A 24,311-nucleotide genomic window follows, 5' to 3' on the forward strand; every position below is an offset into this window, starting at 1 on the left:
GCACTGCTGTGTTGTGAAGGCTTACAGCTTTCAGAACCATTGCAGGCTGTGCTCCTTCTGAATTGAAAGAGACACTGGAGGGGCTTGTTGTGGTGGCAGAAAAATGTGAAAAATCACGAGAACATTATCTTCACAAGCTGAAACGTCTGCATCTGAGCATTGTCAATACGTGTGTGTGTGTGTGTGTGTGTGTGTGTGTGTGTGTATGTGGGAGAAAGCAGGAGAAACAGAGGGATGAGACAGACCGTCTGTAAAAATGTCTGTCTTTTGATCCTTTCCTGAGTCTACCGGAAAGAAACCTGTTCCTGTTCATTAGTTCATATTAGCTACAAGCTTTTACAAGTGATAAAATGGATCATCTTTGAAGCAACAGATGGTTCTCATTATTTTTAGCTTCTCAAACTGACAGGGAGAAGGCAAAAAACAAGCAAGAAACAAATGCTCTGCATTCAATCAGCACAGGTATCCTAAAATCCTCTCATTTTAGCACCAGCCATTCAGAACATAGAAATGCTATTTCAAATATATAAGTGATAAACCCCCTGTGCCGCTGAAACAGTTCTGACCCATCAAGGCATGGACTCTGAAGGCGCCCTGTGGTGTCCGGCTCCAAGACATTAGCAGCAGATTTACATTTACATTTACATTGAAGGCATTCAGCAGACGCTCTTATCCAGAGCAACTTACAAAAGTGCTTTGCTATTTACCCAAGAAAAACCTCAGCTAGTTAGAATAGACTAATAGTTCAAAGATACCTCTAAGTTTAGACACTGCTAAACACAAGTCAATAAGGAGACCATAGTACTCTACTATTCGCCCAAGTACTCTCAGAAGAGGAGGGTACTCAGTCTGGGTTTAAAGACAGCGAGCTACTCGGCTGTTCGGACACCCAGGGGAAGCTCGTTCCACCACTTTGGTGCAGGACAGAAAAAAGCCTGGATGCTTGTCTTCCGTGGATTTTGAGGGATGGCGGGTCAAGCCGAGCCGTACTTGAAGCTGGAAGGGCTCTTGGTGCGGATCGACTTTTGACCATCGCTGGCTGGTCCATTCTGGGCTTTGTAGGCCAGCGTCAGGGGTTTGAATCTGATGAGGGCAGCAGCTACAGGAAGCCAGTGAAGTGAGATGGCTGAACTGCATTCTGGATAAGTTGCAGGGGCCTGATTGTGCGCAGAGGAAGACCAGCCAGAAGAGAGCTGCAGTAGTCAAGTCTCGAAGTGACGAGAGACTAAACGAACACCTGGGCGACACTCTAGAGAGGAAGGGTCGAATTCTCTGGATGCGGTACAGGAGAAATCTGCATGACCGAGTTATGTTTACAACATGACTTGAGAACGATAACTTCTTTAGAAGGAGTGACCAGTGAGTTCTCAAAGGAGATGGCAAGATCATTTTGACGTCCAGCAGTTTCCAGGATGAACAGCACCTCTGTCTTGCTTGGGTTGAGTTTAAGGTGGTGAGCCACCATCCAAGAAGAGACACGCTGAGATGCGAGTAGAAAGCTGTGTGTCAGGATGAGTTGAGTGTCATCAGCGTAACAGTGGTAAGAGAATCCATGAGAGGAGATCACTTTACCAAGAGACCTTGTGTAGAGTGAGAAAAGAAGAGGACCAAGAACCGAGCCTTGTGGAACGCCAGTGGAGAGACTACAAGGAGCGGATGTGTCCCCCTGCCATGTTACTACTCTTTTGTAGTGCACCAAGAATATACAATCTGTAGATACACAAAAGTATTGGGACGCCTGCTCATTCATTGTTTCATCCAAAATCAAGGGTGTTTTAAAAGAGTTTACCCTGCTTTTGCTGGAGCAACTGTCAATACTGTCCAGGGAAAAATGCTTTCTATTAGATTTTGAAGCATTGCTGTAAGGATTTGATTGCATTCGTTAAAGAGAGAGTTAGTGAGGTCAGGATGATGGATGATCACCAGCCTACCTCATCCCAAAAGTATTGGATGGAGCACCAACCATCATTCCAGGAAAAAACACAGTTCCACTGCTCCACAGCTCACACAGCTATGCCTCTCTAGGCCATTGCCTGGCATTAGGCATGGTGCCAATAGGTGCATGTGTACCTGCTCCAGAGAGTCCTAATCTACTGACAGCACTTCTCTACAGGGATAAGACAAGCTAGTGTGGGCGCATTTGCACACCTGTGTCAGCAATAGGTGCAAGTAGCTGAAACTATTCAAAATTAGAAGGGGTGTCCACAAACATTGACATACGATGGGTTCCGGCCTCTGTTCGACTTATTTCTGGTATGGAAAAACCTGGCAAGAAATAGATCCATGTCTGGTATGTATAGTTCGGATCGCATTTCTATTGGTTGTTCACGTCGTATTGGGTGTACAACAGCATTAAGGACGAGTCTTTTCACCTCAGTTTCTCTCAGATTGGACATATCACTTCTGCCGTGGTTGTTTGGAGCGGAAGTGATTCAAAGCCATTAACGCTTAACGAGAAAGAAGCCTCTGCAGAAGGTAAACACCCCTCACGCTGTGTCCCGGTATTACATAACTCTGACCTGTGACACTGATTTCTGGAAAACGCACATGCCCACCACTTCTGTAGTGTTGGAGGTCAGGAATCTGGGACCGGGTTCATTCCGTCGTGGCACAGAGCAGACTCTTGCGGCTCTTTAGCAATCCCAGTGTCTACACTTGGAAGATGTCAAGCTCAATTAAAAAGCCAATTTGTGTTTGAGTTCACACAAGCTACTAATAAGCACACCTCTCTCTCGCTCTCTCTCCTTCCTCTCTCAACCTCTCTCGCAAAAACACACACATTGACTTTGTCATGGCCACAGACAACTTGGGTAGGAGCTCAATAATATGTCTTAATGGTAGGCTACATTATTTCACTTTAAGGGAACAATTAGGTTTCTGTGAAAAACTGCAGATCAATTACTGCACTGCACTCTCCACAGAATTGAAAGACTAATGGGTTTCACAATGAAGCATAAATTGCAGGTTCAAATATTTTCTTCTTCCTCGTGCACGTCGGCCAATTTGTTCCTCCGCCATCTCAACATTTTTAAGAACAGTTTTGCAATTCACTTTAGACGTACGCTTCAGTTAATGTAGGCCGGAGCTTATTTGATGACAGCTTAAAAACTTAATTGCCTGAATGGTCTGAATGCCAATTATTATCTGTTCCTCTTTGTGCCAGCTGTGCCAGGCTTATTTGAATGCCACTCCTGTTAACTAGCTCTCATTAAAAAAAACACACACTAAATAATAGTAACATAACAATAATAACTGCTGGTGAGAGTGCGGAGTTATTGATCACAAGGTTGTGGGTTCAATAAGCTGTCATTGTTGGGCCCTTGAGCAAGACACTTAACCTCGTCTGCTGTAAGTGTGCTTTATTGCTGTGTGTCTGATGTATTTTACCAGGGACGGGAGAATGTCTCGATGTAGCACCATAGCCGGGGAGATCTGCTGCCTACCATGGACCCCGTACCCCGCTTTACCTCGCTCTACGCACAGCATAGAGGTGATGGGCGCCGGACAGGAGGGATGCCGGGGTTCGCGGTACAGCCACCTAGTCGTGGCTTGTGCATATAACCATATATGGGCTGGTACCTCGGTTACAGATATCACAACCTCAGTAAATCCTAAGGTTCTGTGAAATCACAACCACAGTTCAAAGTAAAAGGCTGGAAAAACACAACTTCCCTGTCTCAAGGTTGTGTGTGTGTTGCCATGGTAACGTACACAACGTTTCTTTGCCAGTAATTGAGGGCTCAAGCACATTCACTGGAATATTAAGACCACGCCAGACTGCTCTCAGAGAGGTCCGATAAGTGCATTGTGGTTTTCTCTTTAAACTTTCCTGAAAGCTTCACTGGACAGCCAACAAGTTTAGAATTATATGCAAAAAATTATATGTATCAAAATGTGTTCCCAGGGGCTTTACTCTACTTTACTTTAGGGGTAAAAGTCATGCATGTTAAACGGTATAATTCTGAATTCCACATTAATATACTACTGTACCCTGAAATCCTTTTTAGGAAAGTGACATTCTTCCCAGCTGCACCTGTAGTGTTTCTTATGACACTCATCAAAATGTATCTTTTAAATATATGGAATATAGAGTATATATGGAAAGGTTCCTTTCAATGATAATAAGCCACTGCTTACCTCCATCTCCAGCAACACAAATCTTTAGACTTTACCTTTACATTTATTCTCCTGTCCAGCTTACATTTACTTCACCTTGAGTTCACACCACTCTTCTCTCCCAATCTCTCAACTGTATCTCCCAACTGTCTGCTTTACCTTTCTTTCCATCCTTAGGTGTTTAGCTACTTCAATCAGGATCAATGTACACTTACGATGCAGTTTGTTTTCATGTCATGCTGCCTCTAGTCAAATTATTTTGTCTTTTGTGCAATTTTAACCCATGGCTGCCTTTTAAAATTCTGCCATCGCGAAGGTAGTAGGTGGAGCACTGGAGCTACTATTCTAATGAGACAGCTTGTGGCTAATCTGATCGGCATGTTGAGTGGTAGGCACGTGAGACACTTAAATGTATGTGCTCAAACAACGCAAAATAGTCTTTCAAAATATCTGCAGGCGATTACTGAGCTGATTTCAGCACGTCTGTCTCAAAATCCATTTCGGCGACTTTCCCAGGTCCACAGGGTGAGTTCATAAGGAATAGTACATGTGCTGTGGACATGCTAGTGTCTGTCTGGATGCACTCCGCCCATTCCTAACACCAGTGAAAGGAAAAATTAGCTAGTTGAACCACTGTTGCCGCAGTGGCTCCACACGTCCCAAAACCATGAGCTCTACAGCGATGCTCTCAGAGCCCGCCACTAGCCTGACTCTCTGACTCTCTGTAATGAAAGAGGGGAGAAAAAGAGAGACAAGCTAAGATAATGACACAGCTGAAATAAAAGCGGCAGAGGAAATAACATCTCCGTCTTCATTAGCCTCGCCGCTCGGAGCATCTGGAAGCCAAACTGCGGGAGGAATAAATAAAGAGAAAAGAAGAGAGAAATGATGATGGAGAGATGAGAGGGGGAGATTAGACAGAAGGAGGAGAGGAGAGTGACATGCTGAGCGGCTGGAGACGCATCACAGCCCGAGGGGGTGAAGGCATTTGAAACTAGGATCAGTGGAAGAATCAGTGGAAGAATGCACATCTCTGTGGGTGAGGGTCAGCCGTGAAGGAGACTGAATGTAAAGAGGAGAGAGTGCAGAAGGGTAACGTGTGTGTGTGTGTGTGTGTGTGTGTGTGTGTGGTGGTCATTAGCAGACAGTTTTTATAAATGCTTTGGGTACAATGTGGGTTGTTTAGATGTGTTTTTCAGATGCGTGTGTTAATGCAGGGTAATCTTTAACCACGTCAAGGATTCGCTAATGTGTTTTCGGTGTATTTTAGGATACACTGCAAAAAAATTTTAACCAATGAAAGGCCTTGTTAAGACCTTTACACCTTAAATCCAATTTATCTGACTGTCAATACATTAAATTCACTGCAGATGATACAAACTCTCTCCACCAATGGCGCCCAACCAAGATGATGGATCCGCTGTATCTCAGCAACTATCATGTGGGAGCTCCAGAATGCTAGCATGGTCTTGGTGTGACCCTCAATAGGACCTACATGGGTTAGACCTGAGTTTGCCCAGTTTTGCATTGCTCACAATGGGCCACATTCTGGTATAGCGGTGTGGATCCAGCGTGGACTAGCCAGGTCAGGGCCTTTTGTGGGTTTTGCATGCTTTTGCCCAGCTCTGCTTTGCTCACAAGGAGCCACACTCCAGAATAGCAGTGTCTGGTGCAGGCTAGCTTACACAGGTCCCTGTGTGGGTTTTGCATGAGTTTGACAGGTCTGCATTGCCTACAGGGGGCACATTTCAGAATGGTGTTGTCCCTCATTGCAGGCTAGCTCATTGGAGGGTCCATGAGTGTTTGGCATGAGTTTGCCCAGGTCTGCATTGCTCACGGTGGGCCACTTTCCGGAATAGCGGTGTGGTTCCAGGGTCAACTAGCCCAAGCAGGGCCTGTGTGGGGTTTGCGTAAGTTTGCCCAGATCTGCATTGTCCACAGGGGGGGCAATTCCAGAATAGCAGTGTGGGTCCAGTGTGGGCTAGCCTACAAAGGGCCTGTGTGGGTTTTGCATGAGTTTGCCAGGTCTGCATTGCCTACAGGGGGCACATTTCAGAATGGTGTTGTCCCTCATTGTAGGCTAACTCATTGGAGGGTTTATGAGGGTTTGCTATGAGTTTGCCCAGATCTGCATTGTTCACAGTGGGCCACATTCCGGAATAGCAGTGTGGTTCCAGTGTGGAGTAGCCCAAGCAGGCCTGTGTGGGGTTTGTGTAAGTTTGCCCAGATCTGCATTGCCCACAGGGGGCACATTCCAGAATAGCAGTGTGTGGGTCCAGTGCATGCTACCCTACAAAGGGCCTGTGTAAGTTTTGCACAAATTTGCCCAGATCTGCATTGCCCACATGCCACATTCCACAACAGCAGTGTGGGTCCAGAGAGGCACATTTCATAATGGTGTACCTGGCTCCAGTGTGGGCTAGCCCACGGAGAGCCCATGTGGGTTTTGCGTAAGTTTGCCCAGATCTGCACTTTCCCCATAATGAGCCACATTCCAGAACAGGAGTGTGGGTCCAGTGTGGTGTAGCCTACACACAGCCCATTTAGGCCTGTATGAATTTGCCTGGGTCTAACTTGACCTTAGTGGGCCACATCCTGAAACAGTAATGCGGGTCCAGTGTGGGCTAGCCCACACAGGGCATGCGTAGATTCTGCGTACTTTTTCCCAGATCTGCTTTGCCCGCAATAAACCACATTCCAAAATAGTAGTGTGGGTCCAGCGTGGGCTAGCCTACTCATGGCCTGTGTGGGTTTTATGGAGATTTGCCCAAGTCTACATTGCCCACAGAGGGACACAGTTTGGAATAGTGGGTTTGCCCACAGAGGGCCAATGTTGGTTTTACGTGAGTTTGCCCAGGTTTGCATTGCGCACTGTGGGCCACATTTTAGAAAGGCGTTGTGGCTTGAGTGTGGGCTAGCCCATGGAGTTTTAAGTGGGCTTACCAAGCCACTGCTTGTCCACGGTTAACTCATGGTCGGTGGGGATTGTTAATACATTAAAAAAAAAAAAAATTCATTGTATAAAAAAATGCCAGTGTTTTGCTGATGCCCTTGTGTGTGTCTGTGTATGTTTGTGTTTAAATAATGAATGAGTGTTTTCATTAACACTGAGTGTTGCTGGCCTGAGGGAAGGTCTGTGTTGTCTGTGGTAAAATGAACTAGTAATACTAAGTGTGTTTGGCAGGCTATTAGGCAGATTATTTAAAAATCACTATTTATGAATTTCCTCATGCAGTGTATATTTATCTTTCTCTCGTTCTCTCTCTCAAACATGCGCACACACACACAGCACTTGAGGAACAATCCTGAGAGGTATTCCAAGAAAGCCAACCAAATAATATTGGGGCTTATTTGAAATAACCTCACTTATCTTGGCCAAACAGGTCTACAAGCGAAAGCCGGCTACAAAAAATACAGCAATGAAAGAGCCCAAAAGAACACTTGGTAGAAAAGAGCTGCCAGACTAAATACAGAGTAAAATTTACAGGTAATTCAGATAGCTACGACCAAGTCGGGTAACAATACACTACATACCCAGATGTTTGTAGACACTTGCTAATCCATGGCTTCTTCTGAAATCAACAATATTATTAAGGGTCCTTTAGAGTAACAGCCTTTACTCTTCTGGGATGACCTTCCACTAGATGCTGGAACATATATTTGATGACACTCCTCAAATCCCAAAGGCATTGGGTGGAGCTCCATCACTACCAGAGAATGCAGTTCCACTACTTCACAGTGCCACCAATGCCTGGGTTCTTTATACCCCTTTAGCCAAAGCTAACACTTGACATGGTGCCCAGTCTTCCTCTTTGAGAGCTACTGTACCTTTTTGCAAGTTTCATCTCCAACCCAAATCTAACACACCCTATTCAGTCAATCAGGGACTTCTGAAGGTAGTAATTAATGGGGGTAAATGGGGTTCAAGTCTGCAAGAAAATATTGCTCTCCACTCCAGGAGCAGAGTTGGCGACCACTGCACATTGGGATTGCAGGACTGGTCAAGCCAGACTTCTGTCAGAGATTCTACACTACAATGCAGTCTTTCATATATGACTTTCTATTATTTTTTTGCTGTTGGAACCAAACCTTGCATCACTTTTAGACTGTTAGTTTGCTGTATTTTGTACTGATTAAATGCATTCAAAAGAAATTCTCTTCAAACTGATTCCCATTGAAGATTAAGAAAGTTAAAAAGGCTGTCCTTTTGTTCTGACAGTGGGGGACGGGGTAATCCTTCTTTCAGGTACGTGGTTCATGGGACTTTAATTTGGCATGGCCCTATATAGACTGAACCACTGTTCAACAGCAGCAACCCACCAACCAGACTAAAGTTATTACGGCAAATGAGATGCTTTCCAAGCTCTCGGCTGGTTGGTAGCATTATCAGATTTTTTGTCTGTCTTGTATATTTTGCACTATATAATGATCGCTCTCAGGACAGGACAGTTGCAATTTGCTGCGAGATGGGATATCTGTAGTTGTCAAAGGACTCCACTATAGAGGTAATGCCTTTGCCTGCTGTATTTCTTTATTGTCATGCAAATAGCACATTTACAGGAGCAGAAAAAAAAATGTCCAATCTTTCAGTGGATGTCAATGTAGAAAGTCTTTCTTGCAAGTCATTTTAGAGCTTTCTATTGGTCTGTTCATCATGAAGTTCTGACACTATGTAGAGAACAGCTGGTGATTCACATCGTCAATAAGGGGAAACATGTCATAAATTTAGATATTGTTTATTTGCTTTCCTACACTCCTAAAAATAAAAGTGCTATAGAGATTTCTCTGAGCGATGCCACAGGAAAAGAAAGAGCTTTGAATGTGAAAAATCTTTACATTGACTTCTTTAAAGCATTTAAACGGTTCTTAACGTATATATCTTTTATGCCATTGTTCAAAGAGCCCTTTGTAGCACCTGTATTTGTAAGAGTGAATTGTGAATTGTGTATATATCTGATCTGAATTGTGGTAAATGCTTCCTTGTCTTCATTTTTAAGCATTGTTAGTAAATTAATGACATATGTAGATGACCTATTGTATTTTCATTGTAGATTAACATTGAAGTGAATGATTGTGAGGGAATGAGTACTTTAGTCTTGAAAAATAGGTGTGTTCTTTCCTTTGATCTTATGGTCTTTATGGGGAAGAAAGGATGCTTTGGGGAAGAGGTATATGAGAAGAATTTCATACAAATTGTGGATCAATTGTACATTTTTTTTTTGTGCAAAGATAGTAGGGTCTAGATTCATCTGCTTTTTACATGTCCTTATTTTCTTTGGATACAAACACTCATGCAATAAAGAACAGCGCTTTCTGGAGTCATGATGGCATTTTACCTGCAAATGCGTCAGGTTTTTGGCCATGTAGGCTATAAGTTGAAGAAGCAGTCACATGAAAAAATGTATCAATTATGCAACCTCACACGTGGCTCAGGGAGTGGACAGCTTCCACACATGCAGCAGAGACTGCACCTTGAAGCAAACCCCCAGGCCACCGAATTCAGGAGGACCAGAGATCAGTTCTCTGGGCAGCTCACAAGCTCAAAATGGCTTTCACACTTGACCAAACGCACCAAACTCTCAGAGCAAGCACCCCCTGGGTCTGGAGAGAAGCGCTACTGTGAAAGTATGGACTGGAGTATACCCAGACAGTATTTTACTTTACATATATTTTACATATCTAAATTTAAATAGAAAACAGTTCATCATTAATGTGTAAATGTATTTTCATTTGGGTTGCTATGAATATTGTTTCAGTTTTCTGATGCTAAAAGAGGAGGGCTACAGTTCCCCACTCTCCCAAGCAAACCTCACTTCCCATAGTTATTCATATGCAGGTCCTTAACTGTCACTGCAGGGTTCCTTATAACTTGTTTGAGGATTCTACAGCATGTTCTTCCGGTGACCTTTGCCGAAAGCCCTACTCGTGTGTATAAACGGTACGAAATTTCCTTCATTTGAACACCATTAATGCTATTGAAGAGACAATTTTGGTTCTCTAAAGAGGCTTTCAGTGAATAGTTCTTTATAAATAACCAGTTTTGTATATTTTTATACCTCTGCATAATGTAAAGACTCATGGGTGTTTCAGATTATATATTGACTGACAGCTCTGTAGTCATGGTTAACATAAGCACCCCCTCACAGGCAGGTCCTTTCTGGTTTTTGTTAAGCTTTTATTTTCTGGCAGAGTTTGGATTTTGCACCTGAGAATGGAAGTGACTGATGTTTTTCCATTATTCGCTTTTTATTAAATTTTTTTAGAAATATATTTAGGTTAATTTAGCTAAAATATGTGTAAATCTTTGTGGGAGAACTTGATTAAAACTTTAAAAAATAGAACTGTCCCTGTGTGATGAGCTGATTTGCACGTCCTAACCTTCAGTCTGCTGTGAAAGCTGAACAGAGAATAGAAAGAACAATGCTGTACAGTGTAAAATACGCATTCAACTTTAACACCACTACCATAAATACAAATCCAGCTTTAAACGCCTTCTTATGGACAGCTGTTAACATGTATTTCTGGGTGAGCTGAGAGATACAGAACTGCTTAGTTAAAGAAGCATGTGGACAGAGGTGGTAGAATAACATTACTGGATTTTACGCAAATATGACTCTGGTTACATAGTGTTACAAGGTCCAGCAAAGTTACAGTGTAGTAGCAGCGTTCCGGCCTGGAGTGGCGATGATGCAGGCATTATTCTCCCTATTACGGTCAGTCTACCTTCAACAGGATTTTGAAGCTGCCAGTTATCTTAAGGTAAAAATGCTACATAATGTTGCTTCAACAGTATAGTAGTATAGTAGGTGCTGCAGACATGAACCTATTGACGACATCATATTACAGATTAACAGCAGTTAATCCTACTTCTACACCAAGAGCAATTCAATGCCTTTACTTTTCAGAGCATATATGCCTGAGTGGACTGACAGATGCCTATAGCCCTTTCAAGTGTATGAACCTTCAACACCCTTACTCTGGAGGTCCTATAAAATCTCCTTTGGTCTCTTTCTGGATTGATCGATTCGTTTAAATGCTCTGACAAAGCCTGAACTGAAGGAGACTGCACAGGTATTGTGAACTGAACCAAGGTGAAGGTGAGAAAGACACACACAGGGACTAGGTCAGAGGGTTTATCAGCCATGTTCTGTGTCACTGGCTGCAGTAGCTCTTCAAACACAGTAAGAAGCAGCATGCTGAGTGTCTCTGACCTCCACACACAACAGGGACCCGGGCAGGGTATTACTGGGTACTGTATCTCTCTCTGTCTCTGCAGTTGTGTAGCAAACAAAATGGACACACAAACCTCAAGGGGTCCCTGTACTTCCCAGACATTTCGACATGTTTTAAGTGCTCATATCAAGGAAACCTTTTTTCTTTTTTTATTTAAATAAAGTAGCACTATTCAGTAAACAGCAGTTTAGCCCCACCCATGTATGCAGTGTTATAAGCAGTGTTTCAATATAGAAGGATTTTGGAATGATGCACTACACCAGGCAGCAAATCTGGTCATTTATATATACCAAACTTCATATAAATGATATGAAAAGGTCTGTTTATTTCTAAATAATAGAGAGAGGTGTTTTTATAATAGTGAGAGGACTGTTTTTGATACATGACCCCACATAAATGTCATCATAAAAGGGCTGCAGGAGTAAAATAATGAAATCTAAGGTAAATGTGGGATATGGGCTCTTTGACATTTAAATTGGCATCAACTGTTTTTCCACTTTTATGTAAAAATCATTTAAAACAATGAATGTAATTTTAAAATCTACTTTTTTCAAAACATTCTATTTCATAACAATAAATGGATTTGTTATATTAATTTGTTCTTATTTTTTAATATTCTAGTTTCTAACACATTAAATTGCGAAAATCAATATTCTATTTAAAAACAATAACTTGAATGTTACCATGAAATATTCTACTTTATAACAATAAATGGATTTTAAAATGAATATTCCATTTTAAAGCAATAAATTGAATTGTATAATGATACTTTTTTCTTTATAATGAATTTTTAAAAGGAATTTTAAAAGTCTATTTTAAAGCAATACATGCAATTTTAAAACAATAAATAAAACTATATTATAAATAAACAAAAATAACCCTAGAAATGTCATGCTTTCCAGCTGTTATTCTGTCATAGTCAACCACAGAAACTCCACTTTCCATCATTCCACTGACTTCCAATGTCATCACCACAAGCCAACCAATCCTGGACTGTTCACTAGATCCACTTTACCAGTTCAAACCATGTTCACCTCTATTCAGTCAAATGTTTGTATGAATACTCACCTGTTCGTCTTTCTTGTTGTGAAGTATTGCCATAGATTCTTGTTGCAAACCGAACAGTTTTTCTGCTTTGTCTGTTCTTGTATGACTCGCTTTAGCAGTTTTTCTCTCTATCCTTTTAGATTGCCCTTTGAACTGGTTGTCAATTTGACCCTTGACTGTTTTTGACTCTCATTTTTTACTTTTCCATGCATCTTTCTTAGCTCTTCAGGGTTTTGACCTGGCCTGGCTTTGTGTACCACTCCTCTCTTTCGTGAATAAACTCTTTTTGCTGTGTTACATCCATGAGCATCTGGTTGGTCTCAGTACAGTTACAAGAAAAGAAGCACATGATTTGTATTATAGTTCGGGTTTGGTCATGGTCCATGATGGGCCATTGATCATCATAAAGAACCATGTTTGTAATGGAGGTGTGAGAGTGAAGAACATTTTAAAAGTCTAATGGCCCTACACAAGGTTCTTCACACTCACACATCTTTATTACAAACATGGGGCAAGAAATGTCTTCAGTTTGCACGAAGATGTTGACATTTACAGAGGTTTTCTTATTCAAGAATTGTTCAGTTTATGAGGACAAGGTGTAAAAGCAGAGCTGTGGACAGTTCTGCATGAAAGATGTTATTGTTAGGAAGCTGACTTCGCTTGGTCTCACTTCAGTTGGATGGTCCATTGTAGATGTCATGTAGATGCTCACCTGACATTCAACTAACATTCAACTGAATGTCTAATAAATACATCTGAACTCTAAGCTGAATGTTAATGGTTGTCTATTGAATAACACCACTACACCTACCCTTAACCATACCCTAGAGTCAACCCTAAATCTGAACGCTAACCCCAACCTTAACCTAAACTGAAATCAAACCCTAAAAGGGTAAGGCTTGAGGGTTAGGTGTAAGGTTACATTTAATAGACAATTATTTACATTTAACTCAGAGTTCATTTGCATTTGATACATATTCAGTTGAATGTTAGTTGAATGTCAGGTGAGCATCTACAACTCCTTTACAATGGACAATCCAAGGAAAGTGATTTCCTAAGAATTCTGGGTGACGTTGTTGAATGAGTCCCATGGCCTGGTTCTTCTATGGCATCGTTAATGTCATTTAGTCATTTGACGCAACTTTTATTTTTAAGAGTGAATGAGGCACATTATCAGGCAGCCAATCAATAATATAGTCATTTACATATATCAGACAAAGGAATACAGTAAGGTTGGAAAAAAAACATTTACCAAAAATAAATGATATTTCTTTAACCATTTGATTCTTGTTGCATATCATGCAGTTCCTCAGTTTTTCTGTTATGTCTGTTTTTCCTCTTTACCTTTTTGGATTGACCTGGCCTGGCTTTTGTACCACTCTTTTCCTTTTTCCTTTCATGAATAAACCCTTTTTCCACAGTTTTGCATCCATGAGCATCTGGTTAGTCTTGCTAATGTTACAAGAACTGTACTGTTGTTGTTAATGGTCATTGATGGGACATTGATCACTCACCCGCTTGACATCCTTCCCGAATGTCTCACTATAAGTGGTTCCCAATATCTCAAACTGTGCATGGGAGTTGGCTCCGTTGCTTCGGAAATCCATTAGACCTGTCAGGCCCGAGATCCTTCCCTGCAGGAGAGCGAAAAATATGCTGAGCACCTGAGTGAAGAAGAGTTTATACCAGCTAAAATAGCCCAGTTACACACTGAAAAGTAGAGAAAGTTGACACTGCACCTACTAAATGTGCTGGGTGGGTGCGTTACTTCATATTTCCTAGACATCCTATGCAAAAGGAACCCACATGCCAACTTGATCTGCTATATTTGGTAGTTTTTGTCATTGTAGTCGGACAATTCTGTTTGCGGGGTTCTTTTCGTTTTAGAACAACATGTTACTACACTTTTAGTTTTACATGGAAGTGCAGTTATGTAGTTATCATATTTTAGCCTGGAAACTTTTTACACACTCTGAATTCTTTATCTGTCAAGGATATGAAGGCTTGTACCTACTATATAATAAAGTGTAGAGACTGAGCTATCTTGTGGAAACAATTCTCTGCAGTTCAAATCAAGCCATAAAGTACTAGCCTATATATATATATATATATATATATATATATATATATATATATATATATATATATATATATATATATGCTAGTACTTTATGGCTTGATTTGGACTGCAGAGAATTGCTTATATAGAATTGCTTATATATATATATATATATATATATATATATATATATATATATATATATATATATATATATATATATATATATATCCAAAACAAAAAATGTGCACACTTGGCCAAATGACCCATTTTGAGTATTAAACACAGACTCTGTAGCCAATCAAATATATAACTATATTCAGCACAATATAAAGTTACTCTTTCATTTCTTTCACTATGTAAAAATATAAATGTAAGTTAGTTTTAGATCTATCCACACATTTACTATGATGTTTAGGTCAGGGGTCTGTGAGGGTCCTTCCAAAAGCTTCAGTTTGTGTCTTTTCATGTAGTCCGTGGTGGATTTTGAAGTGGATTTTGGATGATTATCCTGTTGCAAAAATTATCTCGTGGGCAGCACGGTGGCTTGCTCATGGTTTGCTGCTCACCGCTGGGCCAAATCTATCTTCCTGTGTCAGGAAGAACCTTCCACACTCCAAAAACAAGGAAATCAGGTCAGTTAGTTGGATTGGCACTCTGTCCTGCGTGAACCCCCAAATGCTCTAGAGTGTAGAGGTGTAAATTGTGTAGAGTGCTGATTGTAGTAAAGTGTTCTTGAGTTTTAGAACGCTTCAGTCTTCACAGCTGGTTTGACATTTCAGGTCAGGATTTGCTGGTATTTTGTGGAGTCCATTCTTCCCTCCACTTCCCTCTTGGCTGCAACACAACCCAAAAGCATGATGGATCCACCCCCATACTTCACAGTTGGCTAGGTCTTCTTCACACAGTTCCATTTTCATTTGCTGATTGTGGCCAAAGAGTTCTGTTTTGACTTCATCAGTCCACAGCATTTTTTTTTTTTTTTTTTTTTTTGGGGGGGGGGGTGAATTTATCTTGTCTAAATGTTCTATACCCATTTTCCTTCTGAGGACTCTTCCACGAAGACTGTTTGTGTAAGTAACGCTGCATAGTGGAACAGTGCACCACCACTCTTTGCGCTTGAGCTAAACATTCCTGCGGGTTTTTGGCAATCATATTTGGGGGGGGGGGTCTTGATTTGCCTTTCTCATCAGCTAATAAGCAGTTCCCCCTGGGGGTTTATACAGTGCCCTCCATAATTATTGGCACCCCTGGTTAAGATGTGTTCTTTAGCTTCTAATAAATTGAGTTTTTTTTATAATATAGGACCATGATGGAAAAAAGAGTAAAATCCAACCTTTAACTCAAGTGAATTTATTCAGTAGGAAAAAAATCCCACATTAAGAAATAATTGTTTAACATCAAATCATGTGTGCCACAATTATTGGCACCCCTGATGTTAATACTTTGTACAACCCCCTTTTGCCAACAAAACAGCACCTAATCTTCTCTTATAATGTTTCACAAGATAGGAGAATACAGATAGAGGGATCTTTGACCATTCCTCTTTGCACAATCTCTCTAAATCATCCAGCGACCTGGGTCCTCTCATCTGCACTCTCCTCTTTAGCTCACCCCACAGGTTTTCAATAAGGGTTGAGGTTTGGGGACTGAGATGGCCATGGGAGGAGCTAGATTCTGTGTGTGGTGAACCATTTCTGTGTAGATTTGGCCATATGTTTTGGGTCATTATCTTGCTGAAAGACCCAGTGACAACCCATCTTCAGCTTTTGAGCAGAAGCCACCAGATTTTGTTTTAAAATGTCCTGGTATTTCAAAGCATTCATGATGCCATGCACCCTAACAAGGTTCCCAGGGCCCTTGGAAGAGAAACAGGCCCACAGCATCACTGATCCTCCCCCATATTTCACAGTGGGCATGAGGTGCTTTTCTGCCTACTCAGCCCTTGTGTTACACCAGACCCACTTAGAGCATTTGTTGCCAAAAAGCTCTATCTTAGTTTCATCTGACCAAAGCACACGGTCCCAGTTGAAGTTCCAGTACTGCTTAGCAAACTCCAAATGTTTGCGTTAATGATTGTGAGTGAGAAAAGGTTTTTTCAGTGCATGCCTCCCAAACAGCTTGTTGGCATGCAGACAGCGCCTGATGGTTGTTTTGGAGACTTTGTGACCCCAAGAAGCTACCATTTGTTGCAATTCTGTAACAGTGAGCTTTGGAGACCTTTTTATTTCTCTTATCATCCTCCTCACTGTGCGTGGTGGCAAAATAAACTTGCGTCCTCGTCCAGGCTTGTTTATCACTGTTCCAGTTGTTTTAAACTTCTTAATTCCTCTGACAGTAGATATGGACAGGTGGAGGTGAGTGGCTATTTTCTTGTAGCCATTGCCTGACTTGTGGAGGTCAACACACATCTGCCTTACTTGAATGGTATGTTCCTTTGTCTTTCCCATGTTGAAGAGAAATGGCCTCTGTGTCACGTCATATTTATACCCCAGGGAAACAGGAAGTTGTGAATTACTAATGAAATGTTCCTACATACTCTGATCTGATCAACTACTGTAGAATTGACAGAAATACTTTAATTACATTTATTTCCTAAGAAATGTTAGGGGTGCCAATAATTATGGAACAGGTGATTTTATGAAGAATAATTATTTCTTAGTCAGGGATTTTTTTCCCCCTTAAAATTCACTTGAGTTAAAGAGTTGGATTTTACTCTTTTTTCCATCATGGTCCTATATTATTTAGAAAAAAACTCAATTTATTAGAAGCTAAAGAACACATCTTAACCAGGGGTGCCAATAATAATGGAGGGCACTGTATCTCTTGATCAGACGATCATCTTAAATTCCACAGTTTGAACTGCCTCTTCTTAATACACAATTTTGCCCTGTTAAATCCACAAGCTGGAAGCTCCTTGCTGTTTTCTTATAGCCTTCCCCATGTCTTGTAGGCATCTATTTCTTTTTATTTTAAACATTTAACAGATGCTTTGCTTGCTGAATGTCAGCACAATGTTTGAATTGTCAGATAAAGTTTAAAGCTTGGAAACCTGGATAAGCTGACTGCTTCTAATTACAATTGGTGTCGTGCCTCAGGCTGTATTTAATAATCTAGATCTTTGACCTTGTCAAAAAAGATCTGAGCTAAAGCTCAAATGCCATACTTATGATTTAGATTTTGTTTGTTATGAAAGACAGAGTAACTTGTGTACTAGATTTGTTTGCTCTCTCCTCCTGTGTTAGTTGGTCTGAAACATTGCGACTGTCCTGCAATTGTAGGAATTTTGAATGGACTTCTGTTTTTACATGTTACTGATATTTTACAGAACTGTACTATACTCAGACCTTCTGGATGGTGTCCAGCATGGACCAGCCCCCATTCCATGGTTTGGTGGACTTCCTCATGCAGTTCAGACTGGCCATGCTGTGCCACTTTCTGTCTTCCAGTTTCCGGTAGAAGGCGTTGGCCAGCATCAGCACGCTGTCGTACAGGTACAGGCTTGAGACCTGTGTGAAAACAATCAGTAAATCAGTGTAAGGACTGGAAGACAGGAATCCCATCTCCCATGTGTTCCAACCTTCCAGTTTTACCCATTCAGGGCACATGGGCTTGGTCACATTATTCTGCTGCTTTAATCACTTAAACCTTAGGTTTATTTTTCAGTATTTAATCCTAATGAAACTATTTCAAACTATTTGGTAAATATTTGGTATAGCATATATTGTGGTGTCCCACAGGGTTCTGTTATAGGGTCTATGAAATGGATGTTAAATATGACAGAAGTCATATCACGAGAGGATGCAGCATTTCCATATTGTTCACAAGTGTGCTCGACTTAGTTCTGAAATTTTAAAGTTTGCCCCATCAGGTTTGCTTCCAGAATAACGGAAACAAAGCTGGTAATAATATCTTACTTAAAATGATCTGGCTTCATGTTATTAATAGCCACATTTATTGGAAAATGCAATTTGTCAGATTGTGTATCGTCGAAGCTTCTGGTATGAATGACCCACAATTAGTTCTCGAATGTGACCTTTGACTAGGGCTATTTGTGCTAGCTAGATGGGTCAGAACATCTCCAAAACATCAGGTGCGTCAACATTAACATAATGTGCAGTGATTACTACCAACCAAAATGATTCCACATGGCCATTGACACCCAATTGATGCGATCCACAGAGGCCCCACCTCACAACTTACAGGACCTTAAGGATCTGCCGCTAACGTCTAGATGCCGGATACCACAATACACCTTCAAAAGTCTTGTGGAGTCTTTGCTTGGGTCAGAGGTATTGTGGTAACACAAGACAGACCTACACATATTACTCAGATAGTTTTAATAATACGGCAGATCCCTGTATCAACCATTTAGCAACCATACATCTAAAGCTGACTACAACGTTTTACAGTAGCTCCTGCTTGAACCTGTGCATAGAAATCAGTGTTGTGACCACACTGGCGCTAGCTGAGTTAGCACTGAATGACCCATATATTAAAAACCCAGCGTCTGCAACAAGTATAACTGATTTCAGTGAAATCTGTAAAAAATGTGTTTGCAGTTCCCAGAAAAGAAGAGAATAGAGTAGAATAGAATGAGACGGTGTGCATGTGTGTATGAGGGGGAGAGAGAGCGAGCTGGCGTGAGCTGTAGGGTTTTTCATATGGTTCGGCTCCTGCGAAGAGTGGCCGTCACACTGAGAGACACGTGGAGAGAGAAAACAAACTCAAAGTGACACCGCTGCCGCTATCGCCAAGGAGACGAAAGCTCAAGTCCGCCTAGCTAAAGTAGATACATTGACCTGACACGCATGCATGCAGGACGCACACGCAAATGTGCTAGCGCAGCAGAGGTGTCTAAAGGTAATCGGAAGAGACAGACAATAAATGTGTGTGTGTGTGTGTGTGTGTGTGTGTGTGTGTGTGTGTTTTTGTGAGTGTGCATGATGGAGAGAAACACCTTACATTTAGGTGAAATAATTATTCTGCATGATGTGCCAGCAAACTGCTTTATTAACTGCACTGAACTTAAAGTGAACAGGGGGAGAGCTGAAATGAATGTAGTAAAAATGATTATTATTGGACAGATATTACAATATTGCCTCACTTATATGCCCTCATTACATACTCCAACAGCAGGATGCAGGGCTGTCACTACACTCTAAGTAAAAAGGCTTGTTTGACTCTGACCCCATAGTGGCGCTACCATGTTTGTAATGCACTCTTAAGAATAATGATGCTCCAAAGAGTTCCATGCCATAGAAGAACCTCTTTTTTAAAAGAGTTATATGTGTGAAGAACCTTTTTTTTCATCAATTTCTTTAGCAAACTGTTCTCCAAATTTGGTACTGACAATTAACCCACCTGTATGTCACTCCCCCTAGCACTAGCAATGCTCCCGACACTGGGAAGGTAAGGCCACCACCTCCTTTTTTCGAACTGCCACCGATGTGGAATGGCTGGGCAGCCGACTCAGTCGGGTCTCTAGCTTCGCTACACCAGCTACATCTGTCTGTTCCGGACAACATCTCTTAAGAGTGATGAGGGAAGAGCGAGGCCTACTGTGCTCTCTCTGACTCCGGCCGCTGATGGCAAAGAGGCATGGCTCAGGATTCGAACTTGTGACCCACAGGTCATAGTGGAAGTGCATTAGACTGCTGAGCCACTGGAAGCCCCTGAAGAACCCTTTTAAAGGTTCTTCATACATGCATCTCTTTTACAAAAATGGTTCTTCTATGTCATCGCTATCCACATTATTTTTGAGCCTCTCAATCAATGAAGAACCTTTTCTCTAAGGAACGGCTTTCTATTTTTTTTCACATTCACACCCCTCTATTTACAAACATGGTTCTTTACGGAACCAAGGAAGTAGACAACCCTACAATAAAGAGATGCCCTCATTCATTTCAATATAAAGGGCCTAATAAAACTAAGATTAACCTCAGCATAAAAAAGAAAAGGAAGGGTTCATCACCCGAAGAGGACCACATTATTTGTCAAACCTGGTGGAGGCACTGTTACTGCATGAGCATGTATGGCTAGTAGTGGTGATGTGGCTGCTGATAGAAGTAGCAGCATTAATTCTGAAAACAGAAGGCAAAAAGACCAACAATCAAGCAACAAATGAAGGCAAATGAAGGTCTGAGTTTTTAGGGTGAAAATTCAGGATTTGGTGATGCTCATGGGTTCCATCAGGTTGTCACGGACACAGAAATAAAAAATACTTCTTTTATTTCAAATGCTAGGTAATGCTAGGATAGCTCTGTAAAAGGGCTGTAACTAACTATGGCATTGCAATATTTCTGTTAAACCTTTTAAGTAAAAAGAGTATAATAGTACTCACAAAGGGTTTTTAGTTTTTTGGAGTCTATAGTGGAGTTATAAAACATTAAACATTAACAAGAGGTTTTTACTTTTATTTTGTAATGACAATTTACCAGGAAAAGATCCATTTTAATCTAAAGTTGTCACAGTTCAATGTAGTAGAACAACTGGCCTTACTAAAGAACCCTTGATAAACTCGTTTATATGCAGAGGTGACAAGTAACGAAGTTCCTTACTTAAGTAGAAATGTTGGTTATCTATACGTTACTGTAGTAATTATTTGTCAGCTGACTTTTTACTTCTACTCCTTACTTACACAATTATCTGAACTTTCTATTCCTAACATTTTAAAAATAGCCTTGTTACTCCTATTTCATTTCCATTTGTTTGAAACAGGTAGCCTAGTGTATTCCAACATTTTTCAACGTTAACATTTTAATAGAACATAATAACTATAATGGATTTCAGAAAAAACTTTTTTTTGGGGAGGGGGGGTTGTGCACTATAGGCCCTCTGTGGCACAGCCTAAGATTTTGGCTCTTGTTTTCCTTCCATTACTTTTACTTTCATATTTTAAGTAGTTTTAAAACCAGTACTTTTAATACTTTTACTTGAGTAAAAAGCTTAAGTTGATACTTCAACTTCTATAGAAGTCTTTTTAAACCCTAGTATCTACACTTCTACCTGAGTAATGAATGTCAATACTTTTAACACCTTTGTTTATAAGGGGTATATAAATATTTAAAGCTCAATCCTTAAATGATTTGAGCCTGAGCTTGTTTCTGCTTTTGGCGTGGAATTCTGCAGGGGCTGAGCGGAACAATGGTAGGCAGTAATTAAGCGGCTAGTAAAAAAGTGCGCAGCAGAGATAACACCAACACGATACCAGCCTACAGCACTCCTGTCTGTGTTAAAAAAGCTCGGTGTGCTAGCCTGTTTGCTCATGAACACAATATGATTATGTGTCAGTCACGCTCTGAATGGCGCCTAAAAAATGAGCTGTGTGATTCCATGAAAACTGGGCTGTGCAGGAAAGCATAGTCCCTTCTTTCAAAGAGCACATTCATGTATGAAGGCCAGAAATAGTTAGTAAACATGTATTATGTGTAAAAATGCTCATGACTATATTACAAATGAGAAATGGGTCATTAATATCAGTTGATGCTTCAAGTTTTAAAACCGTTATGCGTATGAGACGAAAAATGTGATTCTGTGCAGTTTCTAGTACAAAGAGTGGTGTTTGGAGTGGAGTATAGCAATGCCTGCAAATAGTGAGGTGGAGAAAAAGCTCAAGCAAATATTCAAAGATATTTGAATATGTATATATATTGAATATTTGTATATATATATATACATTTATTGAGCTATTACTATTTATTTATTGGGCTACATAGATATGAAAGATTTGCCAACTTTATTGCCTGCACCGTTTATCAATATCAATATGAATGAATATAAATGAATCATCACCCTTTTTTTGTTGAAGAAAATTAGATCATTATACTATAATTATAATATTATTTATTTACATGTTTTCCCACGTTGCTTTTTGACAGTGTGGGGTGAATGCTTTAGATTATTACATTTGGTTAAATTAATAAATGATATGGTTTTAACAATGGTTTTAAACAATTATGGCTTTCCTTAAGGTTTATTGGACTGTTTTATATGAATCCTTTGGATTAAGGCTGTAAACTACACTTAAACACTCCTTCTTGATTGCTTTGTTTGAAATCCATCGAGGTGATGTACGTACAAAAAGGCAAAATTAAAAAATAAAGCAAAATATATCAAACCCACCTTTTGTGGTTTTCTTTAGCCCTGGCGAACACAAATCGAGACCTATATATCGAGGTCTTTTTCCTACATACCCACTGTGTTGGATGTTCTGTGCTAATTCTGGATAACTGAACACAATCATGTGTAATGTTTTTAATATCTTATTTCTAGTTTAAAGAATTGATCTAATTTCACAACGCTCAACATGCATCCACAATCTATTTAGCTAAAACTACTGCTTTGTAAAAATGGAGGACACATTGTGAGAGAAAGAATACTCCGTTCGAGTAGGGGGAAAACGTGTCTCCGATCCTACCCTTCCACTTCACACCAAATCAATCCCATCCAACTCACATCACACAGCAGAGCACGCTCCGTTACTCACAGCAGCAGGGCTCCATCCAGCCTTATTCTAGCCTGGGTCCCTGGCATGGCAGCCTCGCTGTTTTTTCCTGAACGACTGTAAATTATTATAAAATTGTAAAATGACACCGACCCATTCCCTTCAGTTATTGATTCTGATGGGTGTAGAAGCTGATTAGGGAGCACTAGCAATTCACAAGGCAACAAGTAGCCTTGCTGCAGGCTTAACGCTAACTGCTGTTGACCCGTTGATGATCTGCCAGGCGGTTCATTTATTCTTCCCTTGAGCAGCAGGGCTAAATAAGAGCAAGAATAGCTTTTATTTGTGTCCTGATGTGGCTTGAGTACATTTACATAGTTATACACTGTATCTAAGGCATATTGTGCCTAGTCGTTGGGTTGACTGAACAGAATCATGCTAACAGTGAAGGAGGCTTAAACACTCTCTGTAGGAATGTACTGCACAGTGAATTTACAGACAAGTATGTGTGTGTGTGTATGTGTATATATATATACACTTTATGATGCTTTCGAATGTGACTAAAGTGTGTAGCTCTATACACTTCAGAAATGATCCTGCTACATCTATCGGTAAACACCAGTGACACAGTTTCACTGGTATCCATTCATGCCCATGCAATAACAGTGCCTCCACCATGTTTGACGGATGATATGGTATAACTTTCTTTCTTTCTCTAAACTTTTTAACTCTCTAAAGTTAATCTTGCTTTAAGGTGTCCGAAGATTTTCCAGATCTGCTGAGCTCACCAGTACCTTCCTTCTTATATTGAACTAGTTTGTCCTTTCCTAAAGCCATTGCCATTTGTCTCTGGACTGCAAAATAATCATCAGTGCCCATGAACATTTCCCAAATGCAAATTCAATTGGTATCACATTTGGTATCAGCTCCAGCCCTTTTACATCTTCCATTTGTCATTATAATAAAACAGGCCATACTTGGAAATGAAACTGTCTTGATTGTTAGTCAACTGTCCACTTACTTTTGAGCCTGTGAAAATGAAGGGACTAAGAAAAAAATAGTTGTAACTCCCAAACAATAATTGCAATATTTTTGTTAAAGCCCTTGAATGACAGCTGAAGGTCTACACTTCAGTCACATCTTAATTATCTCATTTAAAATCCACTGAGGTGGTGTACAGAGGCAGAATTTACAAAAATTAACTATGGTTCAAATATGTTAATGATTGTGATTATTTTTATGCAGTATACAGTAAATGTACATTCTGGTGGGTGTACCCATGCAGTAAGACAACTAATTTGACACAAATTTGCATTTAATTGTGAGCCATGTGGCACAGCCTTGTGTTGAATTATGAATGAGAACAATATGCTGTGACATGAAATAAATTATGCCTTGCACACTAGAAAT

General features: G+C 40.5%; 1 protein-coding gene across 2 annotated transcripts in view; it reads right to left on the reverse strand.

Annotated features, from left to right (window-relative positions):
* The window catches only part of grid1a (glutamate receptor, ionotropic, delta 1a), a 503,065-nt gene that overhangs the window by 47,698 nt on the left and 431,056 nt on the right, over positions 1-24,311 (reverse strand). For both annotated transcript variants that reach the window (XM_072689929.1, XM_072689930.1), the window contains exons 7-8: positions 17,803-17,964; positions 13,911-14,030 (exon numbers count right to left, since the gene is read on the reverse strand). In XM_072689929.1, coding sequence (XP_072546030.1) covers positions 13,911-14,030; positions 17,803-17,964 — 282 coding nt within the window. The remainder of the gene's footprint in view (positions 1-13,910; positions 14,031-17,802; positions 17,965-24,311) is intronic.

Source organism: Salminus brasiliensis, chromosome 10, assembly GCF_030463535.1.
Source record: "Salminus brasiliensis chromosome 10, fSalBra1.hap2, whole genome shotgun sequence".
Lineage (NCBI taxonomy): Eukaryota > Metazoa > Chordata > Actinopteri > Characiformes > Bryconidae > Salminus > Salminus brasiliensis.